At 46.9% G+C, this 20,479-nt stretch overlaps 16 protein-coding genes across 16 annotated transcripts; 13 read left to right on the forward strand and 3 right to left on the reverse strand.

Annotated features, from left to right (window-relative positions):
• The first annotated feature begins 68 nt into the window (after nt 1–68).
• Nucleotides 69–905, forward strand: OGAPODRAFT_16538 (uncharacterized protein). The gene has a single exon (XM_018354498.1). It carries the CDS (start codon nt 190–192, stop codon nt 478–480), a length of 291 nt encoding a protein of 96 aa, XP_018210665.1. The 5' UTR covers nt 69–189; the 3' UTR covers nt 481–905.
• On the reverse strand, nt 69–944 carry OGAPODRAFT_94172 (uncharacterized protein; the record flags this gene model as incomplete). The annotated part of the gene is made up of 1 exon (XM_018357488.1): nt 69–944. The coding sequence occupies one exon, from the start codon at nt 942–944 to the stop codon at nt 528–530; it is 417 nt and encodes a 138-aa protein (XP_018210664.1). The 3' UTR covers nt 69–527.
• A 28-nt stretch (nt 945–972) lies between these two features.
• OGAPODRAFT_16539 (uncharacterized protein) lies at nt 973–2,614 on the forward strand. The gene has a single exon (XM_018354499.1). It carries the CDS (start codon nt 1,701–1,703, stop codon nt 2,535–2,537), a length of 837 nt encoding a protein of 278 aa, XP_018210666.1. The 5' UTR covers nt 973–1,700; the 3' UTR covers nt 2,538–2,614.
• Nucleotides 994–1,659, forward strand: OGAPODRAFT_8526 (uncharacterized protein; the record flags this gene model as incomplete). Its single annotated transcript, XM_018356795.1, has 1 exon — nt 994–1,659. One exon carries the CDS (start codon nt 994–996, stop codon nt 1,657–1,659), a length of 666 nt encoding a protein of 221 aa, XP_018210667.1.
• A 31-nt stretch (nt 2,615–2,645) lies between the features above and the next one.
• OGAPODRAFT_16540 (uncharacterized protein) lies at nt 2,646–4,993 on the forward strand. The gene has a single exon (XM_018354500.1). It carries the CDS (start codon nt 2,828–2,830, stop codon nt 4,982–4,984), a length of 2,157 nt encoding a protein of 718 aa, XP_018210668.1. The 5' UTR covers nt 2,646–2,827; the 3' UTR covers nt 4,985–4,993.
• A 45-nt stretch (nt 4,994–5,038) lies between these two features.
• OGAPODRAFT_94176 (uncharacterized protein) lies at nt 5,039–6,941 on the forward strand (the record flags this gene model as incomplete). The annotated part of the gene is made up of 1 exon (XM_018357489.1): nt 5,039–6,941. The coding sequence occupies one exon, from the start codon at nt 5,039–5,041 to the stop codon at nt 5,546–5,548; it is 510 nt and encodes a 169-aa protein (XP_018210669.1). The 3' UTR covers nt 5,549–6,941.
• On the reverse strand, nt 5,062–7,119 carry OGAPODRAFT_94177 (uncharacterized protein; the record flags this gene model as incomplete). The annotated part of the gene is made up of 1 exon (XM_018357490.1): nt 5,062–7,119. One exon carries the CDS (start codon nt 7,117–7,119, stop codon nt 5,593–5,595), a length of 1,527 nt encoding a protein of 508 aa, XP_018210670.1. The 3' UTR covers nt 5,062–5,592.
• A 284-nt stretch (nt 7,120–7,403) lies between these two features.
• OGAPODRAFT_48651 (uncharacterized protein) lies at nt 7,404–11,567 on the forward strand (the record flags this gene model as incomplete). The annotated part of the gene is made up of 1 exon (XM_018355597.1): nt 7,404–11,567. The coding sequence occupies one exon, from the start codon at nt 7,404–7,406 to the stop codon at nt 11,565–11,567; it is 4,164 nt and encodes a 1,387-aa protein (XP_018210671.1).
• OGAPODRAFT_94179 (uncharacterized protein) lies at nt 7,729–12,336 on the reverse strand (the record flags this gene model as incomplete). Its single annotated transcript, XM_018357491.1, has 2 exons — nt 7,729–11,610; nt 11,651–12,336. 2 exons carry the CDS (start codon nt 12,334–12,336, stop codon nt 11,595–11,597), a joined length of 702 nt encoding a protein of 233 aa, XP_018210672.1. The 3' UTR covers nt 7,729–11,594.
• A 74-nt stretch (nt 12,337–12,410) lies between these two features.
• On the forward strand, nt 12,411–12,860 carry OGAPODRAFT_8533 (uncharacterized protein; the record flags this gene model as incomplete). The annotated part of the gene is made up of 1 exon (XM_018356796.1): nt 12,411–12,860. The coding sequence occupies one exon, from the start codon at nt 12,411–12,413 to the stop codon at nt 12,858–12,860; it is 450 nt and encodes a 149-aa protein (XP_018210673.1).
• A 168-nt stretch (nt 12,861–13,028) lies between these two features.
• OGAPODRAFT_8534 (peroxisomal membrane associated protein 20) lies at nt 13,029–13,526 on the forward strand (the record flags this gene model as incomplete). The annotated part of the gene is made up of 1 exon (XM_018356798.1): nt 13,029–13,526. The coding sequence occupies one exon, from the start codon at nt 13,029–13,031 to the stop codon at nt 13,524–13,526; it is 498 nt and encodes a 165-aa protein (XP_018210674.1).
• Nucleotides 13,527–13,645: 119 nt separating this feature from the next.
• On the forward strand, nt 13,646–15,079 carry OGAPODRAFT_37198 (uncharacterized protein; the record flags this gene model as incomplete). The annotated part of the gene is made up of 3 exons (XM_018355334.1): nt 13,646–13,840; nt 13,889–14,161; nt 14,222–15,079. Coding segments are annotated over 3 exons (1,326 nt in total), but the record flags the coding sequence as incomplete, so codon positions are not given.
• A 586-nt stretch (nt 15,080–15,665) lies between these two features.
• Nucleotides 15,666–15,986, forward strand: OGAPODRAFT_37509 (uncharacterized protein; the record flags this gene model as incomplete). Its single annotated transcript, XM_018355341.1, has 1 exon — nt 15,666–15,986. A coding segment is annotated over one exon (321 nt), but the record flags the coding sequence as incomplete, so codon positions are not given.
• A 138-nt stretch (nt 15,987–16,124) lies between these two features.
• OGAPODRAFT_16545 (uncharacterized protein) lies at nt 16,125–18,305 on the forward strand. Its single transcript, XM_018354501.1, has one exon. It carries the CDS (start codon nt 16,911–16,913, stop codon nt 18,258–18,260), a length of 1,350 nt encoding a protein of 449 aa, XP_018210677.1. The 5' UTR covers nt 16,125–16,910; the 3' UTR covers nt 18,261–18,305.
• Nucleotides 18,306–18,350: 45 nt separating this feature from the next.
• Nucleotides 18,351–18,970, forward strand: OGAPODRAFT_16546 (uncharacterized protein; the record flags this gene model as incomplete). Its single annotated transcript, XM_018354502.1, has 1 exon — nt 18,351–18,970. A coding segment is annotated over one exon (581 nt), but the record flags the coding sequence as incomplete, so codon positions are not given.
• A 40-nt stretch (nt 18,971–19,010) lies between these two features.
• Nucleotides 19,011–20,478, forward strand: OGAPODRAFT_16547 (uncharacterized protein). The gene is made up of 2 exons (XM_018354503.1): nt 19,011–19,086; nt 19,134–20,478. Exons 1-2 carry the CDS (start codon nt 19,064–19,066, stop codon nt 20,191–20,193), a joined length of 1,083 nt encoding a protein of 360 aa, XP_018210679.1. The 5' UTR covers nt 19,011–19,063; the 3' UTR covers nt 20,194–20,478.
• The last annotated feature ends 1 nt before the right edge of the window (nt 20,479 follows it).

Consider the following 20,479-nt stretch of genomic DNA (forward strand, 5'->3'; position numbering starts at 1 on the left):
GACACGCTTTTTTGTTGCATGGTAAAAAATTTCACCTCAGACGAGTTTCTTACATAAGCAACCCCCCGGCCAATGAAATAGTGTAAAAATAAGATGCTAGTGAACAGGCAATTTTCGCGGGAAGCGTCCCGTAGCTGGAAATTTTTTTCTAAAATCGCCCCATACATTCCTCAATCAACAGACTGCATCATGAGCGAACCACAATACAAACTCAAAACCCCGGGCTTCGACGCTAGATTCCCTCAACAAAACCAGACCAAGCACTGCTACCAATCCTACCTGGACTACCACAAGTGTGTTGCTCTCAAGGGTGAGGACTTTGCACCATGCAAAGTGTTCCTGTCCACTTTCCAGTCCCTGTGCCCAACCTCGTGGATTGATGAGTGGGATGAGCAAAGGGCCAACGGTACTTTCCCAGGTGACCTCTCCGTTGACAAATTCCAGACGAGTGCACAACCACAATCTGGATCCCAGGAGTAGGCAATAAAAACGGTATAGACAAGAATATACATTTCGATCATGCGATATTAGTTTGAGCCAGACTGGCACGACCAGTTGGCATCTGCGAGCTGGGACCTCAATTCGTCCATATCCATAGTTTTCGAGTCGTCTGTGCCGATGTGGAGGTAGATGTAAAGAATAGGCATTTTTATAGGTTTTAGCAGCCGCAGTTCGTCCTGCGGCCCAGAGGCCTCTCTAGACTTCTCCCTGTAGGTCAGCTTGTTGAATTGCCGATGTGTTGGGTGTTTTCTTTTCATGATTTCCACGATTGTAAGCAGTTTTTGTATTCCTTCGTTCTCTGCCATCAACACGATATTTGCCGGTGTCTGCTGGCATTTGGACAGCAGAACATCCAGCTTCTCTTTTATGCCGTCGTTTTTCCGGACAACCACTTGTTCCAAATTTGGCACGCGCTGGAGGTGTTTTAAAACAGCCTCGTCCATAGTAATTTACTGCTATTTTTTTCCCTGAGCATTATTTATTTTACAGCTAATGTCCTGTCACCGTCATTCACACGGCGTCCCTCCAATTCCTACAAACGAGTCGCAATCTATCAATTCCCATGTGCTTACGACCCAGCTGGTGGCTTTGAATGTTGCCAACCCGTCTTCTGACTTGGAGAAGCTGTTCAAGACGCAAACCAACAAGTACGAAGTTATACCTGAAATCAGATCAGATGCCGATAACCAATTCATACTCAGAATCCCCTTTCAAGGATCAGTGAAGCTCTACTCGATCATACTTCGGACAGCCCGCCAACCGGACCACTGTCCCCGCAACATCAAGCTATACAAGAACCAGGACAGCTTAGACTTTGATTCCGTGGCCGACACAAAGGCTACGCACGAGATCGAACAACCACAAATTGGCCTTGAACTTGACGGAGAGCTGCCACGAGAAATTGTCGCGGACGACACTTTTGTGGAACATTATCTCCCTCGCCACCACTTTAGCGGAGTCTCCTCTCTCACACTTTTTTTCCAGAACAATTGGAGCCAGAACGACGACGAGGTGCTCAAACTTTACTCCATAGAACTACGTGGAGAATTCACTCCGTTGACAAAAGACCCAGTGGTGACAATATACGAGTCTGCTGCGAATCCAGCAGACCACAAAAACCTCCTTGCTCACGAGAACCACAACTACCAAAATATTTAGTATTTTTTTTTTTAGCTACGCGAAATTATAGCATTTAATTGATGACTGCCCCATTCCCAGACATTGATCCGTACGCAGAATTGGGGTGCAATCCGCAGGACGCGCCGCCGCTGATCAAGAAGGCCTACTATAAACTGTGTCTCAAGTATCATCCTGACAAATTATCGGAGCATGATCAGAAGAAGTATAAAACCAAGTTTGAGAAGATACAGTTTAGCTATCAGGTGCTGGGTGATCCCAAAAGACGCGAACGTTACGACAAAACAGGAAACTTAGATGAGAGCGTAGCCGATGATGACGATTTTGATTGGTATGCATTCTTCCAGGAGATGAGAGAGTCGGATGTGAAAGTCACTGCTGAGCTGATCGAAAAGGATAAGAAAAGCTATCAGGGCTCGGAGGAAGAATACCAAGACGTGTTGGAAACGATGATCTACTACGAGGGAGAGTTTTTACGTCTTTTTGAGACAATTCCTCACTTGGAATTCTCGACAGGGGAAGAAGACCGCATGTTCAAACTGGTGCAACAGATGGTTGTAGATGGTAAGCTGAAAAAGTACAAGAACTGGACGACGTATGTCAAAAACCGAAGCTCGGAAATGAAGAAGATGTTCCGTCAGCTGAAGAAGGAGAGCAAAGAGGCGGAGGAGGCTCTGAAGGAAATTAACGAGAAAAATCAGCTCAAACTGGACGGATCAGAAGATTCCTTGCGGCAGCTGATCCAGTCTAAAAAATCGCATACTTTCGACAATCTCATCGCCAAATACAGCAAACAAAGTCAAAAACAATCCAAAAGGTCCAAGCAATCTGAGTACGATCTAGATGATGAGGAGTTTTCAAGAATTCAGAAAAAGATGAAAAATCAGCGACACAGTTGAAACTATTGTAAAGCTTGACTTCCAAGCGCGATGGTATTTTTTTTCTGTGCGGCCAGAAATTTTGTAGCAGAATCGGCAGGAGAAATAAAACTAAATATAATTATGTTGTTTTGAAGCGGAAAGCAGAGTTTAGATTATATATAGTTACAGGTACACTACTCACAAACACAGTCTTGCAACTATAACAGCTATTTGTTTTCCATTATTCCATTTTACAGTCAAAAGCTTTTACACTAAGAGGTTGGTGAAGGCAAACACAACAACACCGCAATCTCCCACCAAAATATACTATGACATCGCCTAGAAGCACAAGCTCGAACAAGCACACCTCTGTCAACTCGATCAGGTATCCGCTTTCTAACATCAGCCTGGATTCCGTGTTGCCGTTCTCTGAAGACGTGTCAGCCAAAGCTTGCGAGACGCGCGTCGATATTGGACAAGACCCCGACACCGAGAGCCGAGCCTCCAGAAAACGGCTTAACACGGGAGGTTTTACGTCCGGGGGTTCCGACTCTGAGATGACAGACATAGCTATCGACACAAACGCAGTTGTGGATAAAACAGGGTCTAGTCCTCCTAGCAAAAAACGCATGGTGGATAATTTGCCCGCCGGGGCTCCGACGGTGACATCCCCATCAGCATCGTCGTCGAGCAGCTCGGATTCTGCAAAGATGGCCACACCATCCAACTTTGTGGTAAGCACGTCGTCCAACTGGACTGACGAGTTGCAGCAACTTCCGCTTCCGTCACCCAGCGCGTCACCAATACAGTCCGGAAACCTTGTTGATCCTCAAAATTTTGAGGAAGTGGAATATACGTACGACCAAGGCTCCAGAGCGATTCAGACGAGAGAGGAGAGAGCAGAGATATTCAAGTCCATCAATGACTTGATTAGTTTGCTTCCAGTCGGATCCTCAGAAATGAATTATCTGCTCTGGTCATTACTTCAGAAAACCGATAGATCCACTCTTTCATCATTACAGGAGACCATAAGGAACTCGCTGAGAAAAGACTTGGTCTCGCTTCTACCATCAGAGATCAGTATGAAGATATTCGGGTATCTTGACTACGAGTCTTTATTGCGGACTTCTGAGATTTGCAGAAGCTGGCTTAAGCTTTCCATGGAGAGCTACGATTTCTGGAAAGACCTTCTTTTCAAGGATGGGTTTATTGCCACAACAGATGAATTTGAGTCAGAATATGACTGGGCTAAGTCGCTAAATCCAGACATGAACTCCTGTCAGATTACGAAATGGATATACAGACGAAGACTGGCAATTTCCAAAAGATGGAAAAATCCCGAATTCCAACCTCGCCGTATCACGTTGCCTGGGCAGGGCCCAGACGTGATCACCTGTTTGCAATTTGACGACGACAAAATCGTCGCGGGTGACGCTGATCATAGCATCACCATTTATGATATCAATACCGGAAAACTCAGATCTGTCCTTTCGGGCCATACAGGAGGTGTTTGGGCAATGAAATACCTGGGAAACATACTGGCCTCCGGAGCTACAGACAGAACAGTTCGCATCTGGAATATGAAACAGGGAAAATGCACCCATGTTTTTCGTGGCCATACCTCGACTGTCAGATGCTTGGAGATTTTGGAGCCTAAACAAATAGGCGTCGACGACGAAGGTAGTCCCATAATGTTCCCTAAGGTACCGTTGGTAGTTACCGGTTCCAGAGACTCGACTCTTTACGTCTGGAGATTGCCTATAACGGGAGAAGACGAAGATCTTCCGGACGAACCAATTGAGCTTGACGAAACGTCGAACAAATACTTGGTGAAAGTACTGCGTGGCCACACGGGCTCCATCCGTGCCGTTTCAGGATCGGCCAATATTCTTGTGAGCGGCAGTTACGATGCTAACGCTCGCGTGTGGGATTTGAGAACGGGAGAATGTAAATGGCTTCTATCCGGTCACACCGAAAGAATATACAGCTGTGTCTTGGACGTGAAGAAGAATAGATGCATTTCGGGATCCGCTGACAACACGGTAAGGATATGGGACCTGAATACGGGTGAGACGGTGGCAATCTTGGAAGGCCACCAGAATCTGGTTGGTCTTGTCACTCTGTCTGAAAATGCTCTGGTATCCGCAGCTGCCGACTCTACGGTGAGAATCTGGGATCCAAATACTGGTGATATGAAGCATGTTTTGAGGGGACATACTTCGGCAATCACGTGTATCCAACACAACGACAACATCATCATATCAGGATCGAATGGAATGCTAAAGATGTGGGACACACAGACCGGAAAGTTTATCAGAGATTTGCTTGACGATGTGGATGGTAATGTCTGGCAGGTGAAATCGGATTATAGACGATGCATTGCTGCTGTTCAGAAAGATGGGGGTACATACATTGAGATCCTCGACTTTGGCCACTCCAATGCTGATAATCTCAGATTTTACCAAAACGCAGATCAGATTATGTAAGTTCAAACATGTATGATAAAAAAATTTAGAAAAAAATATTAAATTGACTCCTTGATGGACCCGCGAGGCTATTTGAAGAGCTATGGATGGGTCGAGGGGGAAGCGTTGCAGCAGGGAGGCCTGAAGAGACCTATCTTGGTTACGCATAAGAAGAATGCGTTTGGAATAGGACACACGAGTAATCAGGCTGAGGCATGGTGGGAGAAGATGTTTGACGGACAGCTCAAATCACTGGATGTGACGAGCAAAAATGGTGCTGTTAGTTTTATTCAGGATGAACAGTCGCTCAAAAACTTTACCAAAAACCAGTCACCTCTGTACAAGATGTTCGTGAAAGGAGGACTGCTGCAAGGAACGATTAAAAAAGAACAGGAAATAGATAGAACAGGAAGCGAACAACTGATGATATTTGATCTGGGTGAGAATTCGAAGACGAACAAAAAGAAGTGTAAAAAAGATAGAAAGCAGGGAAAACATAAAGAGAAGAAAGATAGGCATAAATCTAAGAAGAAGGGCAAGGTGAAAGATGGGAAGATAAAGAAAAAGCACAGGTCCAAGACATAACTTCGCTGCATATTTCATACCTTCGCTGCATACATAATGTACATCTATATTGACCCGTCATCTAGCCTTTTAACCTGATGGTGGACTTCGGCAAACTCATTAGCCAGCTCCACGTAAAGCTGAAATTCTTCCTTCAATGTGCTGACAATCATATCGAGTCCGTATGAACCAATGGCCGGGCCTCCGCTTAATGAAACCTTGTCTAGATCGCTAATTGAATTTTCCACCTCTTGCAGAATCAACTGGTATTTGTCAATGTTTTGTCTAAACTCTTCAATCTTGGCACTGTAGTAGCTGTTGAGGATCTGCGGAACATTCACATGGGAGTCTTTATCCAGCTGTTGCGACTTGGAAGGCTGTGATTGCAAAAGGCCTGCAGTCCTAACTCCATTAACCCCAATGATTTGTGTTACCGTGCCATCTGCAGATTTTGCTTGCTCGTTGTTGGACATTCCCAGAATCATTGGATTGGTCAGCTGTAAATAGACCTTGATTAATTTCTCGACCCAATTGTCAAAATTTTCGAGGGTCTTGTGTTTGAAACTTTCGACGAACTTCAGGTCGCTATTAAGAGCCTGGTTAGTAGAAAAGTAACGTTTCTCAAGGTAATCAATGTCTCTAGGAATGCTGCTAATTAGTTCTTTGTGTTCATCCTCGTCGTTCTTTAGTCGCTCGGCAATAGCCACTTGAGTCTGGATGTATTGGTCCAGCTGCTCCAGTTCTTTTTGAAAAGCTTCCGGTAGATCGCTCACTTTAGTCATAGGGTTTAACGGAGGCGGTTGAGATTGGTTGAGATTTGTGTTTTGTTGCTGGTTCCCGAATAATGCTCCAGATGCTCCGGACGTATTCTGTTGGTTGCCAAAAAGACTGCCTGTGCCTCCTAAACTGCTATTCTGTTGGTTACCCAGAAGGCCACCTGAGCCTGATTGCTGATTTCCTCCAAATAGTGAAGAGCCTGTGCCGGTAGATTGAGACGGCTGCCCAAATAGCCCTCCAGGTTTACTTCCAAATAAACTGTTGGATGTATTTGACGTATTATTGGCTGCATTGTTGGTATTTCCAAAAGAGAAGCCCGTATTTGTGGAAGGAGCAGAAGTGCTTGAGGATCCAAAAAGCCCTCCAGGCTGGTTGCCAGTTTGCGTATTATTTTGAGTGTTTGAAGCTCCTCCAAATGAGAAACCTGTGTTTGTGGAGGCTCCGGTTTGATTGTTATTGTTAGCATTATTGCCAAACGAGAATGCTGGTTTTGGTGCGGTGGACGTATTGTTTTGGCCAAATAATCCACCTGAGGAGGTGTTGTTTCCGAATAATCCTCCAGAAGTCGAGTTATTGGTGTTTCCAAATCCAGTTGACGCATTGCTTGTATTGGAATTGGCGCCAAAGATGTTTGTAGATCCCGTGGTATTGTTATTATTGGCCCCAAAGAGACCGCCTGTAGAATTGGGCTGGGAGCCAGCTGAAGTATTGTTTTGCGTGTTCCCAAAGGAAAATGCAGGCTTCGAAGTGTTGGAATTCCCAAAAGAGAAGCCTGTTCCGCCTGTGGAAGAGGCGCCTGCTGTGTTGCCAAACATTTGCAATGTCTGGAGTATATTTGTATTTTTATTTTCGGTGAATTTTTCTTCCGGGTAAGCCTCTCACTGACACAGATTTTCAGTGTCGAATTAAATAAAAAAAGACAAGCTGAACACGCTTACTATCACAAATCTAGAATGGGTAAGTTTTAATCTTTGGCACTCTACTCTAACAGTTAGGTATCCCAAAGTTTTTCCGGTTCATCTCTGAGAGATGGCCACTGATATCGAACGAGATTGATGGGTCGACACCCGTTCCAGAGTTTGACAACCTCTATCTCGATATGAATTCCATTTTGCATACCTGCACGCATACCAACGACAGTTCATTGCTTAGAATGACAGACGATCAAATGTTTGGTGCCATTTTTGCCTACATTGATCATCTGTTCAACATCATCAAGCCTCAGAAAGTCTTTTACATGGCTATTGATGGAGTTGCTCCTAGAGCAAAAATGAATCAGCAGCGTGCTAGACGGTTCCGAAGTGCGATTGAGGCCGAGCAGAACTTGGAGAAAGCTATCAAAGAAGGGAAAGAAATTCCTAAGGAACCCCCTTTTGACTCCAACGCAATTACTCCAGGCACAGAGTTTATGGCAAAATTGACCCAGAATTTGAAATTCTACATTAATCAGAAAGCTTCCTCGGACTCGAGGTGGCAGAATATGCGTATCATTCTGTCCGGCCACGAGGTTCCCGGTGAAGGAGAGCACAAGATCATGGACTTCATCAGGACGCAGAAAGCTCAGCCTGGCTACGATCCTAACACCAGACACTGTGTCTATGGTTTGGACGCGGATCTGATTATGCTGGGCCTTGTCGCTCATGAACCGCACTTTGCTCTGTTGAGAGAGGAAGTGACTTTTGGTCCTAAAGCCAACTCTCATTCCGACGACGACCTTACGCACCAGACATTCTTCTTGCTCCATATCTCGCTGGTCAGAGAATACATGGAACTGGAATTCCAGGATCTGCAAGACCAGCTTTCATTCGAGTACGACTTTGAGCGTATCATTGACGACTTCATTCTTATCATGTACGTGATAGGAAACGACTTCCTGCCGAACTTGCCGGATTTGCATTTGAACAAAGGTGCTTTCCCGCTTTTGATTGAGACTTTCAAAGAAGCTATCAGAGACATGGACGGATACATCAATGAGTTTGGAACTATCAATCTCCAGCGGTTCGGAAAGTGGCTGGAATATTTATCCGTTTTTGAGCTGGAGAATTTTGAGAAAGGTGAAGTCGACGTCGAGTGGTTCAACAAGCAGCTTGACAATATTTCGAAGCAAGGAATGAAGAAGAGACTTAGACAGGGTAAAGAGTTGTTGCTTAAACAGCAGAAGAAGTTTGTTGGACTTGTGAGAGAGTGGATATATCGCGTCTATTCAGAGAAATTTGACGTCAAAGCCATGCTAGAAGACGAGTCTAAAGTTCCTGAACTTCCTCTTCCACGTGAAGCGTTCGACAGTGAGATCAATAGAGACGTCATTGCCAAGTTCTTATTTGAACTAGGTGTTGTGGTTATCCACAGCAAGTCTCAGGACACATATACTGCCAGATTGGATGTCGATGGCATCAATCCCGACGAGACTGACGAAGAATTCAATGAAAGAGTGGAAGGAATTAGAAGAGTTATTAAGAAGTACCAGAGTGCCATTGTTGTTGAGGACGAAGAGACGCTGGAATCGCAAAAGGATCTATACGATGCTAGATTCTTGAAATGGAAAAATGAATACTACAAGAAGAAGGTTGGATTTTCTTTGAATGACGAGGACAAGATCAGAGACATGGCTGAGAACTATATTGAAGGGCTGCAATGGGTTTTGAACTACTACTATAAAGGAATTTCATCCTGGCCCTGGTATTACAGGTACCACTATGCTCCGCGCATTTCTGATGTTAGCAAGGGTCTAAATGTGAAGATTAATTTTGAAAAGGGCCATCCATTTAAGCCTTTCCAACAGCTGATGGCTGTTTTGCCTGCCAGGTCTAAAGAACTGATTCCTACTGTCTACAGACCGCTGATGACGGACTCCAACTCCCCAATCATAGATTTCTATCCCGATGACTGTGAAGTTGATATGAATGGCAAGAAGGCGCCATGGGAGGCAGTTGTTCTTTTGTCTTTTGTGGATGAGAAAAGGCTGATTGAAGCGATGGCTCCGTTTGACTCTAAATTGAGCCCTGAAGAGAAACGAAGAAACACCTTTGGTACCGACTTGCAGTTCCATTTCAATCCTCAAATCAAGCACCTCATCAAGTCTCCTTTGCCTGCATCGTTCAGTGACTTCGAGTCTCACTGCACGGAGACCGAGTTCCACTTGCCTTCACTTGAAGGTCTGAAACTGAATTTTGGCTTGTGTAAAGGTGCCAAGTTTGGCAGAGAAGCTTTAGCTGGCTTCCCATCTCTGAAAACCATCCCATGTCAGTACAACCTTGAATATGCCAATGTCGTGGTGTTCCAACAGCCATCGAAAGCCATGACACTAATGTTGACGCTGGAAAATCTACACGGCAGTTTGACAGTGGAACAATTTGCCAAGGAGTATGTCGGACAGATTGTTTATACGAAATGGCCATTTTTGAGGGAGGCCAAGGTTGTTTACGTGACTGACAACCTTATGAAATACGAGAAAGTGAAGATGGGATCTGTGCCGAAAGTTGTCTCGTCTCCGCTGGAGCCATTTGAAAGAGACGATTTTGAAAAGACAAGATCTCTTTTGTACCACAAACTGCAGACCAACAAAGGCGTTCGATTCCAAGCTGCAGAAGCTGATGGCGAATCTGAAGATGGCACCAAAACTTCCTCCACAAAGAATCCTATTGAAGGATTGGTCTATGTTAGAGCTGTCAGTGGGCTGATCCGAAACGAACAAGGAGCCTTTGTGAAAACATACGCGAAAGAAATCGAATGCTATCCTATTCAATTAATAGTGGATGAGGTGATCAACAAAGATGCGAGATTTGAGGCAAGACCTCCCGTTCCTATAGAGGAGGAATTTCCGAAGAACTCGACAGTTGTATTCCTTGGTGCTTTTGCATACGGTGCTCCCGCAGATGTTATTGATCACGAGAACAACAAGCTCACCTTGAAGGTGTCGAGAATTTCCAAGAAGGCAGAGCCCAACTTTGGTGTCCTGAGAGCACAGCATGAGAAGAAAGCCATCAGATACCATCCGTCGTCGACCGTAGCCAAAATTCTGAAATTCTCTCCTCTGTTCCTGTCCAAGATGACGTCTTCTTATGCGGTAGAAGGACCTGGTGGAAGAAGATACGACATTGGCCTTCCACTGAAGTTTGAGGGTAAGAAGATGAAAGTGTTGGGATACACAAGAAGAAATGATAGATACTGGGAGTACAGCGATCTGGCTATCAGCCTGATCCAGGAGTACACGAAGAAATTCCCTGAGGTTTTCAAAGCCCTGATGGAACACAAGGGATCTTCTATTCCGAGCGCTAACGAAATATTCAAGATTGCCGAGCCAGATAAGCTCAGAGCGAAGCTGGATGCTGTGCAGTCGTTCCTCAAAGAGAAAAAGTCCACGTTTGTCACTGTGAGCCTGGAATCTGAGTCGTTCACCAAAATTGGCGTTGCCGAGCTGGAGCAACAGATCATCGACTATATGGCAAAGCCACAGCCTCTGGATACCAAGGGAATCAAGGGAATTCCACGAAATGCTGTTTTGGCTCCGTCGCAGTCGTTCCAGTTGCTCAAAAAGCAGCACTTCTCTCTTGGAGACCGTGTTGTCTATGTGTTGGACTCGGGTAATGTTCCGCTGTTCTCCAAGGGAACTGTGATAGGCATCAGATCGCTTGAGTCCAAGGTCGAGCTACAAGTTCTATTCGACCAGCCTCTGCTCACTGGTAATACCTTTGGTGGCAGGCTGAAGACTCAAAGAGGACTGACGCTGGATTCCTCTGTGTTGCTAAACTTGACTGACAAGCAGTTCATTTACCACTCAAAGGCCTCCTCCAAGACTGCCCAGGGAGACTTGAGCGAGGTCAAGAAGCGCTATTTGCTGAAGAAGAAACAAGAAAAGGAGAACGAACTCAGAAACAAGAAGGAACTGCTAAACGTGATCAAGAAGAGCGACACTCAGGGCGAGGCCAAGGACTCGGCCGACCCGGCCCTGTCAAGCCTCTCGAAGAAAAATAGAGTGGCTCAAAATGTGTTCAACTCTGTTCTTGGTAACGTGATGCAGCCAACGGCTCCTCTGAGAGGTCCACACTCCATGATGGGCGTTCCTCCTGGACTCCCATTACCTATGCCTCTGCCTGCTAACACCAACGGCTCGCAGGAGCTCATGGGCATGCTCAAAAGCCAGAAACCACAGAAGGCTGCAGGCAGGCCTGCCACCAAACCGGCCAACAAGCAGACCAACAGATCTACGAAAAAGCCCCAGCATAAGCAGAAGGCAAAGGTCGCCAAAAAAGAAGAGGCTTGAGTTATATATCTTCCTGTAATGTGTACTTTAGAAGTTCGTTTTGCTCCAGTTCCTGCCGTCTTTCGAACCACCGCTGTTCGAACCCGTTGGTGCGGTTCACTCCGTCCCAACGCCAGCCAGGCCGTATACCAAACCTATTGTCTGGATATCCGGTTTCTGCGTATAGTTTTCTGCCTGTCGCGCTCAAATTGGTGAGCTTTCTTTTGCGGCTCTGTAGATTCGAGTCAAACAGCAATGCAGGGTCCTCGTCGTTTACCATCTGTTTTTTCTGGAGATCAATGCTCTCCTGTGTCTCTGTTTCTATCTGCTTTAATCGCTGTTCTTCCCTTTGTTTTCGGATCGCTGTGTACTCGCTCTCATTGATTCGCTTGATTTCTTCTTGTTTCCGTTCCTCATCGGCCTTTCTTTGTGCGTCTGGGTCCTCAAATTTGGACAACCTCCGCCCAGTGGCATCTCGGTAGACCGTCTCGACATTATTTGGATCGTAGTGCTGCTGGACCTTGCGCTTCTCGTCTTCCAGTTGACGCTGTTTCATCTCCATCGACCGTTTAATATCCTCCCCAGTCTTGAGACCTGGAAGCGAGCCGTCCTGCATGAGATTCGGTCGCGGGCCTGCGGTCTCCTTCGTCTCTACTGACGTCCAACCCTTTGACTGCACCTTTTTCTCGACAATAACAGGCCCTTCCTCTGTCTCGGACAGATCCGACTCTGATCCCTGCTCCTGAGGTTCCTCAGAGACATATTTCTTGAGATAATCCTGGAGCGACATGATGCACACAAAAGGCCGATCGACCTCGAATTTTTAAAAAAAGTCCAGCTATCGAAAAAACACATACACTCATCATGGAGGATTGGAGAAGAATTGACGTCGACCAGTACGACCCGGATTTGCAGTACGAGCCAGACCCAATTGATGTGCCTGCATACTCTGCTCAGCAGTTGGACTCGCTGGTGACAGAGATGCGCTCCAGCGTGTCCAGAGGCGACGCTCTGGGTGCCATCAAGCTGTGTGTTGCACAGCCTCCGTACGGCTCCGACAGCGCTCTGAAGACGTCTTACTTACAAGCGGTGCTGAACGCGTTTGTTTCTGTGAGACAGAGCGAAATCCCCAACATTGTGAGGAGCCTGGATATGGACGAAACAGACACCCTGGTCAAATTGCTGTACTCGCTCATGAGCATGAAAGAGGGGCAAAAGTCGGGCGGAGTGCTACTTGGCTGGTTCGATAAAGTGGTGGAGATTGCCGGAGAACGTCCAATTGTGAGCTATGTAAACAGTTCGTTGACATTGTAAGATAGAATACATGCGTCGTCGTCGCGTCGATAGAAAAAGGAGCGTAGGCTACCAAACATCGCAGCACAGGGGTGCGGTTTTCCCCACACCACAGTTGTCATCGGCTATTTTACGCGAGACTGGCGCTATATAAGACCGTCCGAATAAGCCGGAGCTCTCAGGTTGAATATGGTTGTTAAGAGAGGCGACAAATTCCCTACAAACGTGAGCACGCTCTTTATCTCGTCCCCAGAGGGCGAACCTAAGCCCTTTGATCTGAAGGCAGCCACAAAGAGCAAGAAGTTCGTGGTGGTCAGTGTTCCTGGTGCATTCACTCCGCCTTGCACCAACCAGCACCTTCCAGAGTACATCCAGAAAGTGCAGAACTTTGCTTCCAAAGGAGTCGACTTCATTCTTGTGGTGACGCAGAACGATCCGTTCGTGCTTCGTGCCTGGAGAGAAAAACTAGGAGCTACTTCCAATAAGATCCTCTTTGTGTCAGACCCGTATCTGGACCTTTCCAAGAAGCTGGGCTCTCCTATTGATTTGGGAGACCTGGGCCTGGGAACTAGATCCAGCAGATTGGCCGTGATTGTCAACCGCAGCGGAATTGTCGAGTTTGTGGCTGACGAGGAGGGAGGAGAAGTCAATGTCTCGACGGCGTCCAAACTTCTAGCAAAACTGTAACCGGTATTTAGGGTTAAAATTTAATGTTTTTTTTCGTTTACGTATATTCTGGTCTCATGTCCCATGATCTGGAGAATCCCTGGTCAGATGCGGTACCGCCCACATACGAGTCGTCGTTTGTCATTGGACTGTGCATTGTTGATTTCGACCACGTTCATGGCCCAGAGATAGAATATTGGCTCGACGACCGCACAAACGAATACAACCAGGCCTCTATGGCGGCCAAGTTTGCGCAAATATGGCCGCAGCTGCCCTTCCAGGGACTTCCGGACGGTGCACACTTGTTTGATGAAACATTCACGAATTTTACGCTCGTCTACGACGAGAAAAATCACACATGTCCTCCACTTCCCGAGGAAAAGACAGAGAAGCATTACGACCTCACGACCCTTTTTGGATGCGCTTGCGTGCGTCAGCTGAACAGCAGCGCATTGGCGGACGGTGCGGACTTCAAGCGGTCTATTATCCAGAAAAGCGTGGTGATGATCACGCGATACCCGATCCCAATCCAACTAAAGGAGAAATTAAGCATAATCACCATGAGCTACTTTGACCAGCACAACTTCCACGACAAGTCTATAATCAAAGCCCTTTTTGAAAACGTGACCACAGTGTACAATTCTCACGGCTTTAAGGTTGAAGACGACGATCTGTACGAGACCCCTGTGTCCCAGGACAACGTGAAAGTCATCAAGGAAAGCGACTTCTACACGGGACTTAATCTGAAAGAGCTGGTGGTGACGTTCAAACGGAATTTGTTGGTCGTCTACAAAGCGTTGCTGCTTGAGCAGCGCATTCTCGTGTACTCGAAAAACCTCAACCGTCTCTCTAATTTCCAATACTCGCTTCTCTCACTCATACCGAACTTGTTGCTCCATCTTTCCGACAGCGGAAGTCCATTGACAGGGACCGATCCCGGACAGGTCGAGAAGCCTACTTCATTGAAAAGCAGCGACAGACAGTCTATGCTGGCATTCATGGGCCTTCCGTTGCGAATATTCGGCAGGGGAGGCTTTTTCCAGCCGTACTTGACTCTGCAGCAGATCGGGTACCTGACCAACGAGAACACCAGCTGGTATCTGGTCGGCTGCTCAAATGACATAATACTACACCAGAAAACGCAATATGCCGATCTCGTGGTAAATCTCGACGACGCGAGTGTCGAGCTGCTGAGCCCGCAGTTGAAGGAGAAAGTAGCACTCACCAGCGCAGATCGTCGCTTTGTCGACTCGCTGAGCGACGAGGTGCTGGCTGCCGACGAGGTGAGCGTGTCGCTGGCAAACAGTCCGATGGAATCGCAGTCGTACCGGGGCGGCGATGACTTTATCCGGTACAACTTTGAGGATTACCTAATCGGGATGCTGTCGAGCATCAAGTACGACAACTTCCGCAACATGTCCAGGCTGGAAAATGTGCAGCAGCTGAGTTCGTTTGCAAACGAGATCGAGCAGTTTGGCAATCCGTTTGTTGCCGCTTTCCGGGCCACTAATGCCTACAAGATATTTGATCGCGGGACCGATGACGAATTATTTAACTTTTTCGAGCCCAAACACGTCGGCTCTAGCCTGGTCCGGACGAACGTGATTCGGAACCTGTTCAGCAGAATCAAAGACGAAGATCGCAAGTATTTGTCGGGACTGTTCAGTTTTAGGCGGGGCGAAAATAAAAATGGCTAGTCAGGCTCAAGAATTATGGCACGGCATGCAGCTAGTAATTCGGGAGGTGTGGCATCAAGCCCGTGACACCACCAAAGGACTTTGTGGCCAACACCAAATATATATAGTCACTAAAATAAACCTCTGGCAGTTGCAGACGATCCAGGCACATTCAACGACGATCCCAGAGCCCTCGTTAGCTCGGCACGGGCCATCCCTTTTATCTTATCTCTTCTTATCTGGCAATTTTTTTACGTGCAGATACTTATCTCCTCGAGATAACGGCATTTATTTTGCGACAATTTGAGCAACTACATTTACAAGTTTTCCTCCTCACCCATTTGAAAAGGCTTTATCTCTGTGTGAGAAAATGCTTCAAACCGACTCACCAAACCCGGTCAGATACCCCATCCGGCAGATCCCTCCGGCCGTGCTGGCTCGGATCCCGAAGGAACAACAAGAGATTATCCCTTCCGTTTCGTCTATCACGAAGCGCAAGTACTCGACCTCCATCGATCCGCGCAACTACTTGACGGTATTTGAGTACAAGATCAACGAGTCCTGGATCATCTGGGACTACTCCTCCGGCCTGGTACATCTCACAGGGCTTTGGAAGGCCATAGGCAACTCGAAAGCCGACATCGTGAAACTGGTCGACTCATCGCCCGAGCTCGAGCCCGACCTCAAGCGCGTGCGTGGCGGATTTTTGAAGATCCAGGGGACCTGGATACCTTTTGAATTAGCGCGCAAACTGGCCGCCAGATTTTGCTACAAAATCAGATACGCCCTTGTTCCCATGTTTGGCGAGTCCTTTGTCGACGAGTGTTTGAAACCGTACGAAAAGGGCTTTGGAATGCTCCGCCTGAAGGTGAAAGACGACGACTTGAAGAAGAAGAGAAGCAACAAGCGCAAAAAATCCATCTCTTCCGCCTCTGTTCCCTCCGCCCACGCCAGGGTCGGCAAAAAACCGCGCTCCCGGTCTCAGGAGTTCGAGTATGGCAAGTCGCTGCCCCCTCTGTCTCCTAGCATTATCACCCGGAACAAGGGTCCGGAGACTGGATTTTTTGTGTCGTCCGTTGCGGCAGGTCCGGCAGCAGACTCGTTCCAGATCAAGACCACCAAGCCCAAAGCGGACGGCCTGCTTTCTGTTCTCAGAGCAGCAGAGAACCTGGACGCCAATCCGTTCTACACCTCCATTGTGTCGACCGTGTCGTCCTCGTCGTCTTCCGCGTCGTCGTCCTTTTCATCTTCGAATTTCCCTATCAGTCCGCTAGCTTCGTCCACCTCGCTTATCAGCAGCCAGTACCAATACCAATACCCCCCAAGAGCACTCGAAATCCCGTACAAGTCCAAAGCTGAGCACCCTGTGGCCTCCGAAACAGACATCAAGCGCAAAATGAGCATCAGCGATTTACTTCTATAGGTTTTCTAGTGATTTAACATTCAGCACGATGTTGGCAACGCCAAGGTGCTTTTCAAGGCCGTGTAATTAATTATTTTTTGCTACCACCAAACTGCGCCAAGATTGGTCGCCTCTCAGGCTAAAATTCCTTCTTTAACAGACACTCTCTTTTTAATTGAAACAGTTTGGACTTTCTAGCTCCGTGTACTGACTTCGCCAAATCAACAATCTATTCATCCAGAGATCCAGAGTCGTCAACAACATTGCTATCATCCAGAGCATTCAGAGCGCCCTGAGCCGTTTCATATGTTTGCGGAATCGTATTTCATGGCAGTCGCCAGTGACGGATTATCCTACCAGCAGATTACTTTCTTGACCTTTCAGGCTGTTACTGAAGTTGTTATCATCTGTCTAGCGGGCTTTTGGGCCGCAAAAACAGGTCTCCTCAACAATGAAGCCACAAAAATCATTTCCCGGCTGAATGTCGACCTCTTCACGCCAGCCCTTATCTTTTCGAAATTGGCCTCCTCTCTGTCGTTTCAGAAAGTGCTCGAGGTTATTGTCATTCCTATATTCTACGCACTCATCACAGGAATCTCCTACGTTGCCTCCATCTGGATGTCGTCCCTTCTTGGGCTGCCCGAGCCCGAGGCCAATTTTGTCACAGCCATGGCTGTCTTTGGTAATTCGAACTCTCTGCCCGTGTCTCTGACTTTGGCGCTTGCATACACCTTGCCGGGTCTTGAATGGGACGAGATCGAAAATGACACGCCGGACCAGATCGCCTCCAGAGGTTTGATTTACTTGCTCATTTTCCAGCAACTAGGACAAGTGCTCAGATGGTCTTGGGGTTACAACACGTTGTTGAAAAAACGTTCTCCCTCTGTGGAGATTGCTCTCAATGACGATCCCGAGAGCCAGTCTCTAGAGACCCATAGGCCATCCAGCTATGGATCGACAGACGAACACTCTAACGAAGAACAGGGATTGCTCAGCCACCCGCCTCCTAATCCCGGTAGGTGGAGCGAAGGTTCCTCGATATCTTCTCACGAGAGCCTCTCAAAGAGCGCCAATATCGACGTGGAGACCGAAAACCAGCAGGCAGATGACAAAAGGCCGTTGCTACTTAGGATCTGGAGCAAATTCCTCTCCGCTATGAATCCACCTTTGTGGTCCATGTTGATCGCCATCATTGTCGCCAGCGTGCCTCAAATCAGATACGAGTTTTACGAAAAGCAGGGATTCATCCAAAACACACTGGCTTTAGCAATAAAGCAACTTGGATCGGTCTCAATTCCACTGATCCTGGTGGTATTGGGAGCAAATTTAGCTCCGTCCCAGGATATTCCTCCCGCTAGCCCCCACTACTCCAAAATCGTGTTCGGATCGCTTGTATCAAGGATGGTGCTTCCGTCCATTGTGCTTCTCCCCATCATCACGCTATGCGCCAAGTATGTGGGGCTGAGCATTCTTGACGATCCGATTTTTTTGGTCACTTCCTTTTTGCTTATCACATCTCCTCCAGCTATCCAATTGTCGCAAATCTGCCAGCTGAACGAAGTGTTCGAGAGGGAGATGGTGGGCGTGCTTTTCTACGGGTACGCGATTCTGACATTGCCGGTCACCATAGTGATTGTGGTTTCTGCGTTGGAGTGTTTGAAATGGGCCAAGATGTAATAAAATAATAATCTGCCAATCATATAACGGTTAGAAAAAGAAAAGACTGAGTAAATATTTGATTCAATTTATTTAGAAAGTTATGAACAGCGATGAGTAAAGAACGGAAGATTGCACTGGTTGGCGCACGGGCTGTGGGAAAGTCTTCTTTGGCTGCCCAGTTTGCTGAAGAGCCTTTTAATGACCATTACTTTCCGACGATAGAGAATCAGTTGAAGAAGGAGGTCAAGTATAAGGGAATAGATTATTCACTTGAAATCATGGACACTGCTGGTCAGGATGAGTTTTCTACTTTGCATAATAAGTTGTTAATTGGGGTTCATGGGTATATGCTGGTTTATTCTATAAATTCAAGACAGTCTTTCGACATGCTGGCTGTTGTGCGAGACAAGATCCTTGATGGGCTGGGAATCAGCTCGGTGGAAGATGGCCCTCCGATCGTGATTGTGGGCAACAAAAGCGATTTGGATTTTCAGCGACAGGTTACGGAGGCGGAATTGAAACAGCTGGCGAGAAGCTTCGGTAACGTTCCCTGCTTTGAGTGTTCTGCCAAAAATAACTACAACGTGCAAGAGGCGTTTAATGCCGTGATTGACCAGATCGAAGACAGCAAGGAGCCTATAGATGAAGAAGAGACCCAGGTTAAAAGTAAGGGATGTGTTTTAATGTAGAATAAGGGATATATACTCAGACAGGTTTAAAAAAAAAACGGTGGGGCAAAAAATTAATTTATCTAAACCAATAAATAGCAAGTGAGCAGCACAACCTAACTAAAAGGCGTGATAAAATAAATATAATTTACAATGTCATACCACGAATTCACTTGGTTAGTATCAACTTCAATTTCATTATACAGTGGAGCTAACATTGTAGGCCTTCCGGTCCTGAGTCTGTCATTTTGACGGGGTCCTTTGATAACTGGTCTCAATCGTTGCCTCTTATCAAGAAGGGTGACGGCTCCTTTACTCTGTCATTTCCATTTCCCAAGGACACTGAGAAAGTGGCTTTCAAGTTTGTTGTGGACGGCAAATGGACCACAAGCGAAAACTACAAAACCGAAACCGATGAGTCGGGAAACAAGAACAACGTCTTGTATGCAAAGGACGTTGAATCTGTTCAGGGCTCAAATTCCACAAGAATTCCTGAGGCGGGAGGCATGACAGTGCCATTGGTTGGTGCAAATGCTTTCACATCAAAGAGCAATGCTGAAACGGGAGATGCAGAGTACAAGCCCACTGTTCTTCCTTCGTCCGAAGGTCAACAGGTGACGCTGGGAGAGCCCGGTGTTGTGGTTCCAGCCAATCCGCATTCGATCTCTGCTTTTTCGGAAGTGAGAGATGTTGACCCAAAGACGCTTAACGAGCCTTGTGACTCGTCCAAGAGTGCGCCTGCCGGAACTACCACCGCCACTACATCCACTGAGGCTGCCAAAACTCTGGACCCTGCAGGGCATTCAAAAGTTTCAGGGATTGAGGGCTCCAGTAATGCTACAGAGGCCCCGGAAACCGGTGCAGTTGCGGCCTCAGGACCTGGAGTTGTGATCCCACAGGACCCACAGTCGATATCGGCTTTTAATGAGGTCAGAGACGTGGACCCAAAGACACTGAACGCACCTTCGGAGCCAACAACTTCCCAGACCGAGACCGCCGTCGCAGACGAGGTAACCAGCCCAAGCACTCAAGATACAGCTGAGACAGCTGCGAGCGAGGCTTCTGAGACGGGCGCCAAAAAGACCAAGTACGTCAAAAGAGTGGTGTCGAAGGTTAAAAAGGACGAAGCTGAGCAGATTCCTGAGACCGAAAAAGAGCCTAGTGCAGCCGAGACAGCTGCGAAAACTGCACCAGTTGCAAAGACAGAACCAAAGACCGCAAGCTCTCCGTCTCCAAAGAAGAAGACTGGGTTTTTTGCCAAGCTCAAGAAGGCGCTCAAATGATGGTCGCAGTGGGGGCGTGTGCGTTCTTTTCTTTCATCTGTGTATTAACTGTATCATCATCTGAATGGAATCCAGGAGAAAATGCCAAACATAAAAGAGTACATGTATTCCACTTTAGGATAGCGGCCGCTAAATTTGCATCAAATGCCTTTCGATGCAGCCACTCTCGTAAAGTAAATAGAATTTGCACGTTTTTACAAGAATTCTTCCTTATTGGGGAGCTGTCTTCCGAATTGGGAAATGATGTTGATCACAGTATGCACGGATAATCTTTTTAAATATTTGG

Source organism: Ogataea polymorpha (genome assembly GCF_001664045.1).
Source record: "Ogataea polymorpha strain NCYC 495 leu1.1 chromosome Unknown OGAPOscaffold_4, whole genome shotgun sequence".
Taxonomy (NCBI): domain Eukaryota; kingdom Fungi; phylum Ascomycota; class Pichiomycetes; order Pichiales; family Pichiaceae; genus Ogataea; species Ogataea polymorpha.

Coding starts and splice junctions, on each gene's coding strand:
- OGAPODRAFT_16538 (XM_018354498.1), top strand. CDS start 190: ATGAGCGAACCACAATACAAACTCAAAACCCCGGGCTTCGACGCTAGA.
- OGAPODRAFT_16540 (XM_018354500.1), top strand. CDS start 2,828: ATGACATCGCCTAGAAGCACAAGCTCGAACAAGCACACCTCTGTCAAC.
- OGAPODRAFT_16547 (XM_018354503.1), top strand. CDS start 19,064: ATGTCATACCACGAATTCACTTG. Junction 19,087..19,133: donor TCATACCACGAATTCACTTG/GTTAGTATCAAC, acceptor CTAACATTGTAG/GCCTTCCGGTCCTGAGTCTG.
- OGAPODRAFT_16539 (XM_018354499.1), top strand. CDS start 1,701: ATGACTGCCCCATTCCCAGACATTGATCCGTACGCAGAATTGGGGTGC.
- OGAPODRAFT_16545 (XM_018354501.1), top strand. CDS start 16,911: ATGGCAGTCGCCAGTGACGGATTATCCTACCAGCAGATTACTTTCTTG.